Raw genomic sequence first — 20,140 nt, forward strand, 5'->3', positions numbered from 1 at the left:
TAAAATGGGATCAGAATATATGACCTCTGTCACTTTGTGTGCATGAGCGGATTCCAAAACCTAGTCATTTTTACAATGAGCTCTGGAGGAAGTCCGGCTGTAAAAGAGCGCAGTGCATAAAAAGCGCTCTGGATTTTAATGGCTCTCCGGGCAAATGTGGACACAAGGCAGCCAATACTATATGACTTTAGAGAGGCTAGTGTCCACTATTCATCAAAATGGAGCTCCGATTTTGTGTGAATCGGCTACACAAAGCTTTATTATTGTACTATGCTTCATTTACAAAGATGAGTTAGCATTGACTTTCCCAGTTACCGTATTTTCCGGACTATAAGGCGCACATAAAATGTTGAGAATTTCTCAGAAATAGAAAGTGCGCCTTATAATCCGGTGCGCCTTATATATGAACCCGACAGTAAAGAGAGGGGTTCATACAGGATCCTTTACCTCTATCGTGGGCGGCAGGGGTCGGCGGCGGCATACCACAGCACACACCATGCTCCTCCCCCCCGTGCGCCTATGAATTTATTCTTCACTTGGGTTTTTACAGTATCCATAAATGGATTGAGCATTACGGCCACCGTAATCAGGAGCCACACTGAGTGATACTTACAGCTCTGTAGGATCCTTGCAATATATCTTTGCTTTAGCGTTAACTATACCCACTACCCCAAAAAATGCCTCCTGTTAAGAGACATGCTTATGATGCAGGTTTCAAGCTTAAAGCTATAAGTTATGCAGTAGAGCATGGAAATAGGGCAGCTGCAAGAGAATTCAACATTAATGAATCCATGGTGCGTAAGTGGAGAAAACAAGAAGATGACCTCCGCCAAGTAAAGAAGACCAAACTGAGTTTCCGAGGAAACAAAGCAAGGTGGCCACAGTTGGAGGACAAAATAGAACAGTGGGTTATGGAACAGAGAAACGCATGTAGAAGCGTCTCCACTGTCTCTATTAGACTCAAAGCCACTGCTTTAGCACGTGACATGGAGATCAAGGACTTTCGAGGAGGTCCTTCATGGTGCTTTCGTTTCATGCAAAGGCGTCATCTCTCCATTCGCACCAGAACTACTGTGTGCCAGCAATTACCAAAGGATTATGAAGAGAAGCTGGCCATTTTCCGCACCTACTGCATAACCAAGATAAATGAAAAGAATATCCAGCCAGAACACATTATTAACATGGATGAGGTTCCCCTCACTTTCGATATCCCCGTAAACCGTACTGTTGAGAAAACAGGGACCAGTACGATATCTATACGTACCACAGGAAATGAGAAGTCATCTTTCACTGTAGTTCTCGCTTGTCAGGCTAATGGCCAGAAACTACCACCCATGGTAATTTTCAAGAGGAAGACTTTGCCTAAAGAAAATTTTCCTGCTGGTGTCATCATTAAGGCTAACCCAAAGGGCTGGATGGATGAGGAGAAGATGAGTGAGTGGCTGAGGGAGGTCTACGTCAAGAGACCGGGTGGCTTTTTTCACAAATCCCCATCCCTATTGGTCTGTGACTCGATGCGCGCCCACTTGACCGATACTGTCAAAGCCCAAGTGAAGAAAACTAATTCGGAGCTTGCTGTCATCCCTGGTGGATTAACCAAAGAGCTCCAGCCGCTAGATATCAGCATCAACAGGTCATTTAAAGTTAAATTGCGAGCTGCATGGGAGCATTGGATGACAGAAGGTGACCACACATTCACCAAAACAGGGAGGCAACGCCGTGCGAGTTATGCCACTATGTGCCAGTGGATCGTGGATGCCTGGAAGAATGTATCAGTCTCCAGTGTCATCCGAGCTTTCAGGAAGGCTGGAATCACCACTGAAGAGCCTAGCAGCAGCAACGAAACCGACTCGGATAATGAAGAGGAGGACCCCATGCTTGATGCCGAAATCGCCCAACTGTTCAACTCCGACACTGAAGATGACGGATTTGATGGATTTCTGGTGGAGGAATGAACTGAAAAAGTACGGTAAGGGTATGTGCACACACACTAATTACGTCCGTAATTGACGGACGTATTTCGGCCGCAAGTCCCGGACCGAACACAGTGCAAGGAGCCGGGCTCCTAGCATCATACTTATGTACGACGCTAGGAGTCCCTGCCTTGCTGCAGGACAACTGTCCCGTAGTATAATCATGTTTACAGTACGGGACAGTTGTCCTGCAGTGAGGCAGGGACTCCTAGCGTCGTACATAAGTATGATGCTAGGAGCCCGGCTCCTTGCACTGTTCGGTCCGGGACTTGCGGCCGAAATACGTCCGTCAATTACGGACGTAATTAGTGTGTGTGCACATACCCTTAACGTTTTGATTTGCAATTACAGCTGAACCAGTTGCAAGTTATTGTTAAAAAGTGTAATAAATTTTGACTTGCAGTCTGAGCAATGGTTTATTTAACGGTAATGTGCTGCGCCTTATAATCCAGTGCGCCTTATATATGAAACATGATTGCTTACAAGGCGCTCATAGAAAGTGCGCCTTATAATCCGGTGCGCCTTATAGTCCGGAAAATACGGTAAGTATTGTAGAAATGCACTACGTATCCTAGCATTGAACGGTTCCGTGATTTGGAATTTGGTGTTGCTTCCACAGTAGGACGTTCTGTTCTGTTCGTACTTTTTCTGGTTTTATTTGGGTAGTTATCACAATGGATCACATTTGTGAACTGTATATTTTCATGTCTGACTAGAGTTCAATATAAAATAAATAAGTGTGCTGTATTTTATCATGTACAATTTTGTCGTCTAGTGATGTATTTCCCACCAGCAACCACATGAGGGACCATTCTAATCACAGTACATCCTCTATATACAGTATGTCTATAGTAGATCATCGATGTAATGCAGACTTGTTACAATAATTTATATAGCTTTATTTTATATACCATGAATTCTATTTTATATGTCTTTTAAACGTGGAGAGAAATTGAGATTTGTTCCACTGATTGCGTTCTGATACCAAATATAAAAATTAAAAAAAACAAGTGATACTATAAGGCAGTGGTCTCCAACTTGTGTCTTTTTCGGTGGTGTAAAAGTACAACTCCTAGCATGGTATGACAGACTGTGGATGCCAGAACATGCTGAGATTTGTAATTTCACAAGAGCTGGAGACCACTGTAGCTGTCAGAGTATGCTAGAAGTTAAAGTTTGACAACAGTGGGGAAGCATCGGGTTGGAGGTCACTGTGGCTGTCAGGGAATGATGGGAGTTGCAGTTCGATGGGGACCACAGGTAAGAAGCTACTGCAATAGGCAATGTTTGGAGCATTTTGACAGGCAGGGTAAGGCAGAAAAATTTGTAAACCCATTCATTTATATATTATGTTGCTTCTATAGCGCTAATATATTCTGCAGCGCTGTACAGACATTGTAATCCCTCACTCTCCCCAGTGGGGTACACAATGTCAATTCCCTATCTGTATGTTTTTGGAGTGTTGAGTAAATTGCTGTAACTAGAGTTCACCCATGCAAACACGGAGAGAACATGCAAACTCTATGCAGATGTTCCCTTTTTTCGTATTTTGACCCAGGACTCCAGTGCTACAAGGAAAGTGCTAACAGCTGAGCCACCGTGCATTGTACAGCGTGCCGTCCTATATGACTCCTATGTTCTGTGAACATCACAAAATGCTGCTTTGATAGACTTCCCACAAAATAAGATGCAGTCTGTCTCAGCCACCAGGTGGGTTATCAAGGTCTTGCCTTATTCCTTTCTTTCCAGCTTGCACATAGCCACCAGCTCTGTAACTTCGGCTTTTGGCTTGATAAGATAATGCTCATTTACTGTAAAATCTTAAGGCAGAGATGGCCCGCTTCCAATGAGGCGATACATAATCAAACACTTGGTACAATGTAAGGGAGGCTATCGCTCTAATAGCCATCACTGAAGCTTAATCCATCATCATTAATTGTGATGAAAGCACTTAGACAAAATGTTCAGATGCAGCCACAATCTGAATATTAAAAGTTTGCAATCTGTGTAATTGGTGAGCTCTGATATATCCTGTGCCCTTTACAGAAGTTTGGTCAGAAAAGCTTTCAGTAGATGAATGGGTTAAGCAGAATCCCTCTAGTAGACTGGCACAGAACGTTCTCTTAATTGCAGATGGTTTGCTGTGTATCCGTGTGACCTCTGAGCCTGTGCGCTGCTTCATGTGCGTGCAGCGGGAGCGGAGAGATTCACATTGTGAACAGACCATTTGGTTTTGATTGTTGATCCCTGTGTAATACTTTTCTGTCTTTCACACCTTGAAACAAAGCTTTCGACATAATGATGACGGTTTTGTTGTGTACATGTTTAGAAAGAGGAAGATTGTGTTGATCATGGTAGTGGAATGTTGTCACGTGAATCTATGGAATAGATGGGCATATTCATACCCTTTTACTAGTCTTTTGTGACAGGCCGGGTGCGTGTTTTCTTTGCTCTATCAGTGCTGCCCATTATTAACCCATTTCAATATGGCTCTGTTCACATCACATTTAGGGCATACACCCAGCATGTACGTTTGAACGATGCTGCCCAATGTATGCCCCAGACATGTAGAACAGTGTGCCTATACAGTTGCATGCGTCTAGTGTTGACTTACATTGTCAAAATATATATATACAGTGGTCCCTCAAGTTACAATGACCTCAGGTTACAATATTTTCAACATACCATGGTATTTGCTGGGCCATTGTAACTTAAAACCACATTCAACATACAATTCCACAAAAATGTCTGGATCCTGCGCCAGGGTAAGTTGCTCCTTTGGACACCAGGTGAGGGTGGCTCCATGTTATATTTCTGTTTTTACTGGTTTTTATTAAGTTTTCAGAACAAAACAAATATAAGAACAATTTTCCACAAACATTGGACAGGGTACAGCAAGTAATAACAATACAGTACGTAATAGGATTGGTATACACTGTACTAACATCTATTACATAGTTCCTTGAGTGTAAAAGAGCATGAAAACCTCAAACTTGCATAATTGGCGAGAATAAAATAAGTGAGGAACTCAAGATCCTGGAAAAGAAAAGCATAAGGTGAGAGAGAAGAAAGAGAAAAAAAAGGGAGGGGGGCAAGGGAAGGAATGTTCTCCAAATACCTGACTACCCCCTCACAGGGGAAAGGGTACATACAACAAGAGTTATGGTGGCGTATGGGATTTCCATGGATCCCAGACCTGATCAAATTTCTCCCGAGAGTCTGCAGGGATACTGCTCAAATGGTCATATATCATAATCCACATCAGTTTGGACTCAACAAGGGGAAATGGGATAGTGGGGGTTTTCCATGCTCTTGCTATCATCATCTCAGAAGCCACCATGTTATATTTCTGGTAAACTGTGTATTGTACAGACTCCTGAAGAAGCTCCTGTCCTCATGGTAGAAACGAATTGACACCTTCCAGCAGCTTCAGTATTTATGAAAAAAAATAAAATAATATATATATATATATATACTACCGTTCAAAAGTTTAGGGTCACTTAGAAATTTCCTTATTTTTGCAAGAAAAGCACGGTTTTTTTCAATGAAGATCGCATTAAATTAACCAGAAATACACTCTATACATTGTTAATGTGCTAAATGACTATTCTAGCTGCAAACGTCTGGTTTTTAATGCAATATCTACATGTGTATAGAGGCCCATTTCCAGCAACCATCACTCCAGTGTTCTAATGGTACATTGTGTTTGCTAACTGTGTTAGAAGGCTAATGGATGATTAGAAAACACTTGAAAACCCTTGTTCAATTATGTTAGCACCGCTGTAAACAGTTTGGCTGTTTAGAGGAGCTATAAAACTGACCTTCCTTTGAGCTAGTTGAGAATCTGGAGCATTACATTTGTGGGTTCGATTAAACTCTCAAAATGGCTCGAAAAAGAGAGCTTTCATGTGAAACTCGACAGTCTATTCTTGTTCTTAGAAATGAAGGCTATTCCATCTCTGAAATTGCCAAGAAACTGAAGATTTCCTACAACGGTGTGTACTACTCCCTTCAGAGGACAGCACAAACAGGCTCTAACCATAGTAGAAAGAGAAGTGGGAGGCCCCGCTGCACAACTGAGCAACAAGACAAGTACATTAGAGTCTCTAGTTTGAGAAATAGACGCCTCACAGGTCCTCAACTGGCAGCTTCATTAAATAGTACCCACAAACCGCCAGTGTCAACGTCTACAGTGAAGAGGCGACTCCGGGATGCTGGCCTTCAGGGCAGAGTGGCAAAGAAAAAGCCATATCTGAGACTGGCTAATAAAAGGAAAAGATTAATATGGGCAAAAGCACACAGACATTGGACAGAGGAAGATTGGGAAAAAGTGTTATGGACAGACGAATCGAAGTTTGAGGTGTTTGGATCACACAGAAGAACATTTGTGAGACGCAGAACAACTGAAAAGATGCTGGAAGAGTGCCTGACGCCATCTGTCAAGCATGGTGGAGGTCATGTGATGGTCTGGGGTTACTTTGGTGCTGGTAAAGTGGGAGATTTGTACAAGGTAAAAGGGATTTTGAAGAAAGGAAGGCTATCACTCCATTTTGCAACGCCATGCCATACGCCATGCCATACCCTGTGGACAGCGCTTGACTGGAGCCAATTTCATCCTACAACAGGACAATGACCCAAAGCACACCTCCAAATTATGCAAGAACTATTTAGGGAAGAAGCAGGCAGCTGGTATTCTATCTGTAATGGAGTGGCCAGCGCAGTCACCAGATCTCAACCCCATAGAGCTGTTGTGGGAGCAGCTTGACCGTATGGTACGCAAGAAGTGCCCATCAAGCCAATCCAACTTGTGGGAGGGGCTTCTGGAAGCATGGGATGAAATTTCTCCCGCTTACCTCAGCAAATTAACAGCTAGAATGCCAAAGGTCTGCAATGCTGTAATTGCTGCAAATGGAGCATTCTTTGACGAAAGCAAAGTTTGAAGGAGAAAATTATTATTTGAAATAAAAATCATTATTTATAACCTTGTCAATGTCTTGACTATATTTTCTAGTCCTTTTGCAACTCATTTGATAAATAGAAGTGTGAGTTTTCATGGAAAACACAAAATTGTCTGGGTGACCCCAAACTTTTGAACGGTAGTGTATTTATAAATATAAGAACTTGCTTTATCTGTATTTGTTTCTGCTAAATCATAATTTTTTCTTGTCTGTGGTTGACATTTTGGGGGCTTTGGAACGAATTACTAGTTTTCCATAGAGTTATGGTATCAAGTTACAATATTTTCAACTTACAATCGTTGCCGAGGAACCAATTAATATTCGCTTGAGTGACCACTGTATATGCCACACAGAATTTTTTTTTGTAGGATTAACTTGTATTAAAAAGTTTTTTCATTCGTTAAAAAATAATAATAATTATATATACTGAAGTATGCTAAACACTCTTTGGCATAGGTTTATCTATTGAAGTCTATAGACATGTTGGCATATACACCAAATGCACATCCCTAAAGTAATGTGAAGATGACCTCAATAACACATTCAGGTGTATCAGCCACATATTTCACATCTTCATCACTTGTTAGGCTCTCCATGTGATTTTAAGCATCTTTCTTCCGTGACCGATACATTTCTTGGCATTGTTCACTGTTAAAAAAAAATATATATTATAAAAATCAGGTAAGTAAAAGTATTTTCTTTGGAATTCTTATCTGTTTAATACCCAATCCTTGTTTTGGCTACGAAAATCACATTAAAAAAACTGCACTGTGTTTGCAAGGCCCTTTTGGCGGAGTTCGGACGTCGAGGATTTTTGCTGTAGGCTGTTTACTGTACGATACATGTGAATGGGTCTTTAAAAAGCCGGCGCGTACTGTGGATTTTTGTCAATTCACAGCATGCCAAATCTGTTGTGAAAATACCACAGAGTTTCACGGTGTAAATTGTCAAATCAGCAGTAAATTCACAACAAAATCTGCATTTAACGCACGTGAATTTTCACTGTGAAATCCGTGACTGAACATCTCGACATAGCCTTAATGTAATATGCGCTACAGCAAGTAAAGAAAGACCATTGTATACCTTTGTCAGGGTTGCAGATGAAGATGCATTAGTGTACATTATTATTTGGTTTTACCGAAAACTGGAAAACCTGACCCCATGACCGTGAATTCCAGATAGATGGAATAGAAAGTGGCTTGAATTTTCCTGGTCTTAATTTTATAGATTATTTATTTATATTATTTGCTCGATACAAACGTATCCGCAGAAGGCTTTGACACCTGTGTGCATGAGATATAAGACAGCTCTTGGCCAAGCTCTAGGTTGGTTCCTCCAGCAATAACAGATAAGGACTGATTCACACCACGTCTCTGGTGCACTGTTGAATTATATACCGAAAAATCTCCCAGTTTTTGGCAAAACGTGCCCGTAGACTTTTTAATGGCCAAACTTATGCCAAAAGGGAGTCCTGTTCAGTGGAACCATTTTAAACGTCCCTGCCTAACGAAACACCAAACTAATTCATCCTAATCGTGTAGCGGTTATTTAGCATGCTAAATGTGGACTATTTTATATTAAAAAAAAACACCCATTGAATTGAAGTTTTTTGTTTTTGTTTGTTTTTAATTCCTCCAATGCATCTAAAATAAAAATGAAGCAACTTTACACATCTGGAGCGTAACTGCAGGATGAGACTACACACAGGGTTTGTTTGTAGTCTGTAACCATAGAGACATATGGGTTTGCATAGGATGTGTAGATACAAACAGAATGTTTTGAATTGGATTAAACAAAGGGTTTCAAAATGACACGTAATCCAGATCAAAAACACACATCTGGCTGCGACGGTAAATTGCCACGGCAGAAAATCCACCAGACATCGGAGTTTTTAATCTGTCTTTAAACGTGCATTTAGATATAAACTGAAATTGGAACCTTTTTTTTTTTTTAAAGTGCTACCTATTACATTACTCTAAATTTGTCATTCCCTTTAATCCAGTTTACTGAGAACTGTATGTTTTTTGTATATCCATCTGATCAGTGACGACTTTTTAATAGAATGTTCTATTCATGACTAATTAATGAATACACAAGAAAGCCATCTGTTGCTGCGTTACACTTTGCTACCTCTGCTGCAGTCGCGTTCTACGGCTGTGTAATGTGGGTGCTCACTTTCTCCTCCATCACAAAGTATGGCAGACATTCGCTGCTGGTGGCCTATCCCTTACCATCTTGTGACTGTGGGGATTCTCATGAAGGAAAATTACTTGTGATGTGCCTAAGAGAGGTGCCAACTGAAATCTGGTGCAGTGAACTGTAAACGATGTGCCTTCATGTCCCCCAAAGGGCCAGGCCTAATAGTTGTCAGAGGTTTGCAGCGACAGACTCTCTGCTATTTTTAATTGTCTCTACAACTTTCCCCCCTTCTTGTCCCATGTTTGTCCTTTATGTGAACTGCTCATGTTTTATCGTAGTCCAATCAGTGCGGTACTCTTAAGTGCCCGCAGCCCATTGCTCTGTCTTTCATGGGCCATTAGAAGTGGAATGGTAGCGAACGTTTTCAGCCTGAGAAACTGAATTTCTACAATGCGCACTGGCAAGAGCATTTAGCACTTTAAGCCCTCGGATCTCGTTGTGTAGTTAATACTTGACCTAGGACTGCTGTCCTGTATCTTATACGGAGTCATGCTCCACCTCCGTCAGGAGCCTGACTTGAAATGTAGATACCTATTACAGCGAACTGCGTAATATGTCCCTCTGGCATTCAATGGGTACAGTCTCCTTCAATCTTGTAGAATTTGAAGTTATAAGACAGTGGCATACCTGTGTGCGCTCCTTGATCTTTGGTTTTATTTAACCCAGATATTCCTCTATTATGTTTTTGCAGCAGCTATGGAAATGAATGAAAGCTCGCGGTGGACTGAAGAGGAAATGGAAACCGCTAAGAAAGGTAAGAGTACTTTTTTTATATAGTGGATGCCGGACCGCTACCTGCTGTAACTCTTTCGTGTCCAGGCTTCTTTATACTGGACACCTTCTTTGTTGAAAGTAGCCTGTGTTAACGGTATGTACGCCCTGAATTGGGAGTACAAGGCCTTTCTGATCGCACCAGGTCCAATATTGGAATGGAATAAGTGTTTATATGTGTACTTCACTGGGAGACACGTAGCCATGAGACTTGGCTTATCAAGCATGAGCAGTCTACGGGTATATTTCACCACCTCGAACCTCAGAGAATGATGTTATTGGCTGATGAATTGTTGTCGATTTAACATTATAAAGTGAGCTTCGTTTTTACCCACTATTATAGCTGGAGTCTTCCGCTTTGTCGTTGCGGCAGAGCGGCTTTGTTCTGGTGATACGCAGAAGCTGAACGCTTGTGCTATCTTTTCAATGCCAATTGCTTTCTTTCAATATGAAGAGTGTTATTAACAGATCAAGGTTGGATTGTGTGTTTTTTTTTTTTTTTACCCGCTCACAATATAACAGAACACAAAGCCTTTCACTGGCAGTTTCAAGGTTCCTTTATGGCAGAAATGTGTTTGTGAAACAGGTTTTACAGAGACACTGCTCATCTTCTATGGAGTGCAGGTCTGTGCATCTCTACATAAATAATGGATGACGCTACCAAATTTGTCTTGTCTGCATTGGTTTCAGGAAATCCATGCATGCCTTGAAACTGAATATTTCATGAGAATTTCAAATGTTACACCAAGCCGAGCTGAGTATTGTAACTGATCTTCCTCCCACGCTTTGAAAGTATAGAGCGGTTTCATTCTTTACCATATGTTGCTTACATTTGGTCACTTAGCAAGGGTTAATGCTCCTTGGCTTTGTCGGGTATCATCACTGATAGATTCTTGATGAAGATGGTCACGTCCGAGCTGGCAACAGGGCTGTAATGGTTTCATACATCTTATACAGGCGAGGTGTATCGCCAGTTGTGAGTGCCCGGGTAACATGGCATGCTATGCTGCAGCAGTACCTATTACCTGCACCCCCATCTTTTGTCTACCAATAACTAATTACCCCATTTTTAATTACATAGATTTTGCCATTTTAGAAAAAATATGTCTAATAAAAAGACCGGGATTTTCTATTCTTCTCCAGCTTTAATGCACTGACTTGCACATGCTTCCTGCAACCTTCCCTAGATAAATTATTTTTTTCCCTCTGTGATGTTTAGCCATGGGCTAATATCTGGCAATGTTGTTTTGTTTTCATGGGATGTGACCTAGATCTGAGGTCTGCATATGATACAATTATATCAAGAAAGAATCATTATGTCATAACCTTAGGCGGCAAGTGTAAACTGTGATGATATAATTGGTAAACATAAGAGTTGTCATTTTGCTTTTTGCATTGTTTGTGGTACCTTGCAGTTTTTAAGTCCTTTAAAATTGTAAGTTTGTTTTATAATGCTCAAAAGTATCCCCTACCTACTTAGTTTCAACTACTTACGAATGAGCACATCCTTATGTACTGGAGACCCACTGAATGTTTTATAGGAGACGGGTTGCTGTGAATGTGCTGCCTGACAAACCCATTAAAGCAAATTAGTTGTTAGGCAGTGTTTCCCGAGCAACAGCTTTCGGGACTCAACTGTTCTACTCGGATTTAGATTCAGGGGTGTAACTATAGTGGGTACAGAGGACACCATTAGTATAATGGGTACATAATGATTGAGGGCCCTGTTACCGATTTTCCATTGGGGACCTGAAGCTTCAAGTTACGCCTTTGGTTAAATTGACCCTATGCTCACAGCAGAGATCGAGAAAAGCGGCCATGCCATTTTCCATTTCAGATTTTGATATTTATTGAATTTGGTGTGGAACCTTTTTTAAACTTCTACAAAAAATACAAAAGAAGCCTTTGTTTTAGCTGAGCGTTCTTCTATGGCGTCATGAGCATCTCACAGAATGTGGTACATGTTGTATATCTGACTATCACCATTAAACAGTTGCTATTATCGATTAATCGCAAATCTTCTACTAAAAGCAATAAAAAAATGTTCAGCTTCTGTGCGGAGCAATTTAAAATCCGCATGAAAGCTGCATTTACAATTATTTGTTTCCTAGCAATTTCACCTTCTGCTATTTGTAGTCCAAATCCGTGTGCTGCATCCAGCCAATAATATCAAGGAGCGTCTCTACTTTTACCTAAAGTCACTATGGTTGTATATGGGTAATGCCATCTTGGTCTCATGAAAGAGTGTTCCACTCGAAATAATGTTGCTCTTAACTGCAATGAAGGCTTCATTATGAATATTCCCAGAGTAGAACTGCTCACTTCAAATAGAACCATGTCTTCTGTTATGTGATGTTCTAGAGAGCAGATGACTCGTGATATGTGATGAGTAACACAGCACCTCCGAGAACGCTGCAGTCTGCTGAAGGGATCATAGTCTTGGCAAGCAGTCTCCTAGACAAACACCCTGATGTGTAGAATAAACAGTGACAGCTCCGAGGAAAGTGCTGCTGGCTTCTATCAGATCCCAAACACTATGCTAGGTGGAAATCTAACCAGGTCCCCTTGTGTGTAAGGCTTTTATCCTTGCCCTGCATCTCTACAGTATAATGATGGGGTGCACAAGCCATAATAGTTACTGGGGATTCTGTTTTCAAAAATGTAAATATCGCTTTCTAACCATTTCAAAGAGGGTATGGTACAGTTGCTCATATTTAAGGCCCTATTACACCGGCCGATAATCAATAAGACATCGTTGATCGGCGCTCGCTTCCTCCTGTCACGCGGAGCTATGGATGGTGACGAACGGCCGTTACTCCGATCGCTCGTCCCATAAGTTATCATGTCGGCAGCGCGTCTCCCTGTTTACACAGGGAGATGTGCTGCCGACAACGATAATATTTAACTTTTTTTTTAAACGATCAGCAGATGAACGAGCGTTTCTTAGTTCATCTGCTGATCGTTGCCCTGTTTACACAGGGCGATTATCGTCAACAAGCGTTCTATGAACTCTTGTCTGCCCGATAATCGTGCAGTGTAAAACCCTCTTAAGTCTACTGTAGCGTCCTAGAACCTTTTTATTGCGATCAGGAAGCTCAGCCTGCTGGAAACCAAGCTCTGTAGCAGCTGATCCTCGATTCTGTACATCAAGTCTAACAGCCAGCTTCAATAGTTAGGAGCGAGCAATGACACATTGCACGACAACATCGGCATTGAACATCACTTGAGGTTTTGCTCCAGTTGTCAGCGTAGAGTTCACCACCATAGTTACAGCAGTCTTCCCCTCTAGTAGTAAAAAATGTGTCCTGCGCACTCCCCTCCACTTCCCTAGTGATCAGAACTGCCCCCCACTTTCCCTAGTGATCAGACCTGCCCCCCACTCTCCCAATAGTCACAGCAGACCCCTTACTTTCCCAATAGTCACAGCAGACCCCTTGCTTTCCCAATAGTCACAGCAGAGCCCTTACTTTCCCAATAGTCACAGCAGAGCCCTTACTTTCCCAATAGTCACAGCAGAGCCCTTACTTTCCCAATAGTCACAGCAGAGCCCTTACTTTCCCAATAGTCACAGCAGACCCCTTACTTTCCCAATAGTCACAGCAGAGCCCTTACTTTCCCAATAGTCACAGCAGAGCCCTTACTTTCCCAATAGTCACAGCAGACCCCTTACTTTCCGAATAGTCACAGCAGACCCCTTACTTTCCCAATAGTCACAGCAGACCCCTTACTTTCCCAATAGTCACAGCAGACCCCTTACTTTCCCAATAGTCACAGCAGACCCCTTACTTTCCCAATAGTCACAGCAGACCCCTTACTTTCCCAATAGTCACAGCAGACCCCTTACTTTCCCAATAGTCACAGCAGACCCCTTACTTTCCCAATAGTCACAGCAGACCCCTTACTTTCCCAATAGTCACAGCAGACCCCTTACTTTCCCAATAGTCACAGCAGACCCCTTACTTTCCCAATAGTCACAGCAGACCCCTTACTTTCCCAATAGTCTCCTCAGACCCCTTACTTTCCCAATAGTCCCAGCAGACCCCTTACGTTCCCAATAGTCACAGCAGACCCCTTACTTTTCCAATAGTCACAGCAGACCCCTTACTTTCCCAGTAGTCACAACAGCACCACCCATTATCCAGTAGTCACACCAGTGATACTTAGTCTGTTTTCCTTATCTCAGACACTCACACAATGTACAATAATATATAATTGTATCCAGTCTAGGCAATGGTCTGTGAGATTAACAGATTCATTAGACTCCAAAGTGATACATTCTACCTACACTGATACAGTGTAGCAAACTATTAGGGTATGTTCACACGGCCTATTTACGGACGTAATTCGGGCGTTTTTTCCCCGAATTACGTCTGAAAATAGCGCCTCAATAGCGCTGACAAACATCTGCCCATTGAAAGCAATGGGCAGACGTTTGTCTGTTCACACGAGGCGTATATTTACGCGCCGCTGTCAAATGACGGCGCGTAAATAGACGCCCGCGTCAAAGAAGTGACCTGTCACTTCTTTTGCCGTAATTGGAGCCGTTATTCATTGACTCCAATGAATAGCAGCGCTAATTACGGCCGTAATTGACACGGTGTTCAAGCGCCTGCACATGCCGTTACGGCTGAATTTACGGGGATGTTTTCAGGCTGAAACATCCCCGTAATTTCAGCCGTAACGGACGCCCTCGTGTGAACATACCCAAACGAGGCAGATTTGTGCTGCTTATGTCTTTGGCTCACTGAGAATTGCCTAGACGGGATACAATAATTTAAAACCTATTCCTGCATGCGGGACTAAGTCAATACCGGTGTTCAGCCTCCTGACGTGAGGCTACTTTCACATGGCAGTATTTTGTATCAGTATTTGGAAGCCAAAACCAGAAGTGAAACATAAACAGAGAAAAAGTATAATGGAAAGATTTGTACCTCTTCCGAGTTTTGGACCCACTCCTGGTTTTGGCTTCCAAATACTAAAGCAAAAAACGAACCTAAATCCTGTAATGTGAAAGAAACCTAAGTCAGGATTTTCTCATTTACCGACAACAAGCAAAGATTTTGAAAATGGCGAATAATTGACACAAAGTTTTAATAGAAATTTGAAAAACTTTCTATTATACAGTGATCTTTTTGTTTCTCAAAATGGGGGAAAAACAACTGGTTTGGTTAAAACTCACTGTAAGGCTGAGTTCACACGTCGCAGATTTTGATGAGGATTTACCGCAGATCTTACCCCATGATTTGCAAAAAGTATTATCGATGTTGAGAATCCACATTTTTTATATATTAAAATGCTCTATGGGGGGAATTTATGGCGCATGGCGTTTCAGTTCTAAAGAGAAGCCTTCTGGACTAAGATGTGTATGCCACTTAATAAATTTGGTGCATCTTGGGCTGTCCGTGCACCATAAACTAAAATATATGGCATCGTTTTTTTGCTATCATTTCAGACAATTTTTGGCGTAAACTATATTAAATCTTTTGGGCCGTACCTGGCCCTGATCCCTCCCGCTAAGACCTTCCCACTTTTAAGACAAGTGGCGAAAGCGATGTAAGATTGAAAAAAGTATCAAATTTTTGTGCAAAACATGCGTGCAAATGTTCATCCACGTGCTTTCATGTAAATTGTATTTTCAGGTATAGTATGGATCCAAAGTATTCCTCGATCTTCACATTCGGGAACCATGTGTCACAATTCCTGCATATGGCCATATGCATATGAGGCCTAATGTGTTTCATTGATCATGCCGACTAATGCTATGTACTGTATGTAGGTATTACCATCGAAAATACTACCAAGAACATACGTAGTTAAGGCTGGGTACTACTCTTAAGTCCCCCACACATAACCGATAGACAACTCAATCGAATATCAATATCCAGTGCACGGAAAAGAAAGTCAAATGCTATTATCTAAAAATATCACATTTTATTGGTTGACATATCGAACTAACAACACACTATATAAAAACATTGATTCACAGAGAGGACTCCATTAAAAAAAAACACTGATTGCTTGATCAATGGCTCCTAAAGGTCATGTTCCATATTATTCACATACATATCATATAGTTTATTTTTTGATGGCAGAAGAGTAATAGGAATAATAGCAGTTTGTTTTTGTAATGGTTTGGTAGGAATTTTTCAAATTTTTATATTAAAAGGAAATGTATGCGTTGATTTTTGCTCATTGGTCTGCACAGCCAGTGTATGATTCGGGCTTCATGGGTCCACCAGAGTTAATAATTCTAAGGGTCCACCCTCCGTCTATACAGAACACGTTCACGTCCACTTTTAATTGTATCATAAATTTGTGTTATTGATCACAGGATGTATCAATAGGTTCTAATATTTGTGAATCAACTCATCCTAGTGACAAGTGATTGGCTGAAACGTCCGTACGAAATGGGATTATCTTTCGCTGGATTTGATTGTTTTAGAGCCTGGGCCCACCGGAGGATTGTTGTACTTTTGGTGGGCCAGTCCGAGCCTGTGCACACATGAGTGTAAAGTTCCAGTGAGAGATCAATGCGTCCAAACTTACAGAAATTCAAAGACTTTTACTTGGAAGAGTACCGGCGGAATAAAATGTGGCATCCTGGGTGGAGGCCATCCATCTGCTTATTAAATCTTTGGACAGGATGCAATTCTGTGCTGGCCCATAAAGGTATTTGATTAAACAAATGAAGCGTTTTGCTGGTTCAGCAGCCTGTTGCAGATTGGATTTATCTTATTTATATTGCATGCTTTAGGAATCTCCAGATGACTCAAGTTTTGTTTCTTTGGCATGGCAAATATCTGCCCCCTACTTGCCCTGACCTGTCCAGTATTCTACCACAATAAATCTATGGCAAACAGGTGTGTTACGTGGAGATGAACAGAGCATGTTACAGCTGGTGGGTGACGACTGTCAGCCTGTGTGCCAGAATCAGCAGCTATATTAACACTTTCAATGCCAGTATTCGAGTATAGACTTTTTGTTAGTGCGCGTGAAAGTTTCTCTGATATATCGATCCTCTGACATAGACTAACATTCCTGTAGGTGTTAATCTGCTTTTATATTAATTTGAAGAATTACTAAAGATGCAGGGGCGTTGCTAGGGTCTTAAAAGATCAGGGGCACAAGCCCAGAGACATATATTTATCCCCCCCCCCCCCCCCCGCCCCGAAAAATATTTTTCTTTTTACATATATATCAGAGATAGCATATCTATAAGACTGAGGTTCCTATACCTACATCGCTGGAAAGAATTGGATGCATTGTCTCAGCAGACCGTATCATACATGATAGACTTAAAGAAGCTCTGTCAACAAATTATAAGTGCCCTATCTTCTACATAAGGAGATGGGCGCTATAATGTAGGTGACAGTAATGCTTTTTATTTAAAAGAACGATCTATTTTCACCACTTTATTAGCGATTTTAGATATATGCTAATGTGTTGCTTAATGCCCAAGTGGGCGTGTTTTTACTTTAGACCAAGTGGGTGTTGTACAGGGGAGTGTAGGACGCGGACCAATCAGCATCATGCACTCCTCTCCATTCATTTAGGCAGCGCATAGGGATCCTTTTAGATCGCTATCTGCTGTCTTATACTAACACATTAACAATACTAAAGTGTTTAGACAGTGAATAGACATTTCACGGGATGTCTATTCACAATCTCTGCACTTCGTTACTCTGTCTGTAGTAGTTACAGCAGAGGAAGCGTAATTTCGTTGTAACCTGTCATTTACGGCGTAATCTCGCGAGATTACGCTTCCTCTGCTGTAACTACCACGTCATACACTCCTCTATACAACTCCCACTTGGTCTAAAGTAAAAACGCGCCCACTTGGGCATTAAGCAACTCATTAGCATAAATCTAAAATCGCTAATAAAGGGGTGAAAATAGATAGTTTTTTAAAAAATAAAAAGCATTACTGTCACCTACATTATAACGCCCATCTCCTTATGTAGGAGATAGGGCATTTATAATGTGGTGACAGAGCCTCTTTAAGGCTCATTCAGACTAGCGTGATTCTCGTCCATGGGCTGTGCACTGAAATAAGGCACAGTACACGGACCCATTGATTTCAATGGGGCTATTCACCCATGCGTGAGTTTTCACACAGCGAGTGTCCGTTGTGTGAAACTCACTGCATGTCCTTTATTAGTGCGTTTTCACGCACATAGTCGCCCATTGAAGTCAATGGGTGCGTGAAAACCACGGACTGCATACAGACGACATCCGTGTGCTGTCTGTGTTTCACGCATCAATAAGATTGAAAAAAAAAGTGCTTGCAAGTGCATGAAAAATACACGCCATACGCAATGCACACGACCAGATTTACACGCATTTTTTACGCGTGTAAATCTGTCCCGCTCGTGTGAACGTAGCCTTCGATACAGGGCCCCAGCAGTAAGTATCCTTGTACTAACCCTCAGGGGCAAATTTGTCATTTCTGGGACCCCAAGCAAAGTTATGTCTCGGGGCTCTAATCACAGACACCTTTAGAGAGTTCCCCACACAATGCTGTATATAATGTCACAACCCTCTGTGTGGTTCCACACACAGTCCTTCTGCCATACATCCCCCTTGTAGACCGTGCCATGCAGTCCCCTGTAGGTAGTCCCACATACCTACCTTGTCTCAGCAGACCGTATCATACATGATAGGCTTAGATACATGGCCCCAGCAGACCGTATCCCACATGATAGACTTCGATACAGGGCCCCAGCAGTAAGTATCCTTGTACTAACATATGTTCACACCCAAAAAGAAATGTGTCTGCGTATATGTGTATATATGTATATATTTATTTATGAGACAGCACTCTGACCCTATAGCTATAGATAGGATTGGCAGACCGTATCACACATGATAGGAAGGATTAGATATAGGGCCCAGCTCGCTGACATTGCGGCTCCAGCGCTGGACCCAGGAAAGGTAACAATAATGTTTTGGTTTTTTATGTGTTACAAAAAAAAAATTGTGTTTTTTTTTTTTTTTTTTTTTTTTTTTTTTTACAGGTTCGGTTGTTGGACTACATCAGATTCAAGGAATACTTAGATGATGGTTTTTTTATTCGCAATAAAATGGTTAATGAGGGTTGTGTGGAGGGTTTTTATTTCAATAAAATATTTTTTTGATGCCCCTTTTTGTCGTTTTTCTTTATTACTACCGCCTTAGTAATGGCCGTTGGCTGATTGACGGCATCCATTACTAAGGTGGGGCTTAGTGTTAGCTGGTGCAGAGGCTAACACTAAACCCCCTTTATTACCCTGGCACCCACCGCCACCAGGGGTGCCGGGAAGAGCCGTGTACGATCCAGTACCCGACCATCTGTATTGATGGTCGGCTAGTGGGGCGGCCGCTGGCTGGTACTTATAGGCTGGGGAAAGGCCAGAAACCGTGGCCCTTCCCACCCTGGTAATGCTAGGCTGCTGCTGCTATGTTGTATCTGGCTGGTTATGAAAAATAGTGGCGGGGGCGCATGTAGTTTTTTCCAATTACTTATTTAAAAAATAATGACGTAGGGTCCCCTCTAATTTTCATAACCAGCCAGATAGGACACTGCAGCCTAGCATTACCAGGGTGGGAAGGGCCACTGTTTTTGGCCTGTCCCAGCCTAATAATACCAGCCTGCGGCCGCCCCATCCCGGATTATCACTACAAATGGTCGGGTACTGGATCGTACCCGGCTCTTCCCAGTACTCTTGGTGGTGGTGGGTAGCGGGGTAATAATGGGGGTTAGTGTTCGCCTCTGCAGCGGCTAACATTAAGCCCCCCCTTAGTAATGGTTTCTGTCAATCAGCCAGTGGCCATTCCTAAGGCGGTAGTAATAAAGTTTAAAAGAAAATATAAAAACATAGATAAAATATTTTATTGAAACAACCCCCCCCCCCTTACACAACCCTCATTAACCATTTTATTGAAAATAAAAAAAGCAGTCATCGATGTAGTCCTTGAATCCGACGTAGTCCGCTGACCGAACCAGTAAAAAAACACACAAACAAAAAAAGCCCTGTTAGTAACACATGTGGTAGGCTTAGATACAGGGCCCATGTGTGATACTGTCTCTTGGACCATTTATCGAAACCTACTACAAGGGCCCCAGCAGACCGTAATCTTATACTGTAAAAGATTACTGTCTGCTGGGGCTCTGTATCTAACCCGGCTATGTGGTAAGCTTAGATACAGGGCCCATCAGACTTGGGCCATGTGGTAGACTTAGATACAGGGTACATGTGTGAC

The 20,140-nt window shown here is 41.9% G+C and overlaps 1 protein-coding gene across 17 annotated transcripts in view; it reads left to right on the forward strand.

The window, feature by feature from the left end:
- NCOR2 (nuclear receptor corepressor 2) overlaps positions 1 to 20,140 on the forward strand; it is a 429,457-nt gene that overhangs the window by 278,509 nt on the left and 130,808 nt on the right. For 16 of the 17 annotated variants that reach the window (XM_075833601.1, XM_075833585.1, XM_075833675.1 and 13 more), the window contains one exon: positions 9,822 to 9,884. In XM_075833601.1, the coding sequence (XP_075689716.1) occupies positions 9,822 to 9,884 (63 nt within the window). The remainder of the gene's footprint in view (positions 1 to 9,821; positions 9,885 to 20,140) is intronic. The other variant, XM_075833627.1, reaches the window with a different exon arrangement.

This window comes from Rhinoderma darwinii, chromosome 1 (assembly GCF_050947455.1).
Source record: "Rhinoderma darwinii isolate aRhiDar2 chromosome 1, aRhiDar2.hap1, whole genome shotgun sequence".
NCBI classification, from domain to species: domain Eukaryota; kingdom Metazoa; phylum Chordata; class Amphibia; order Anura; family Rhinodermatidae; genus Rhinoderma; species Rhinoderma darwinii.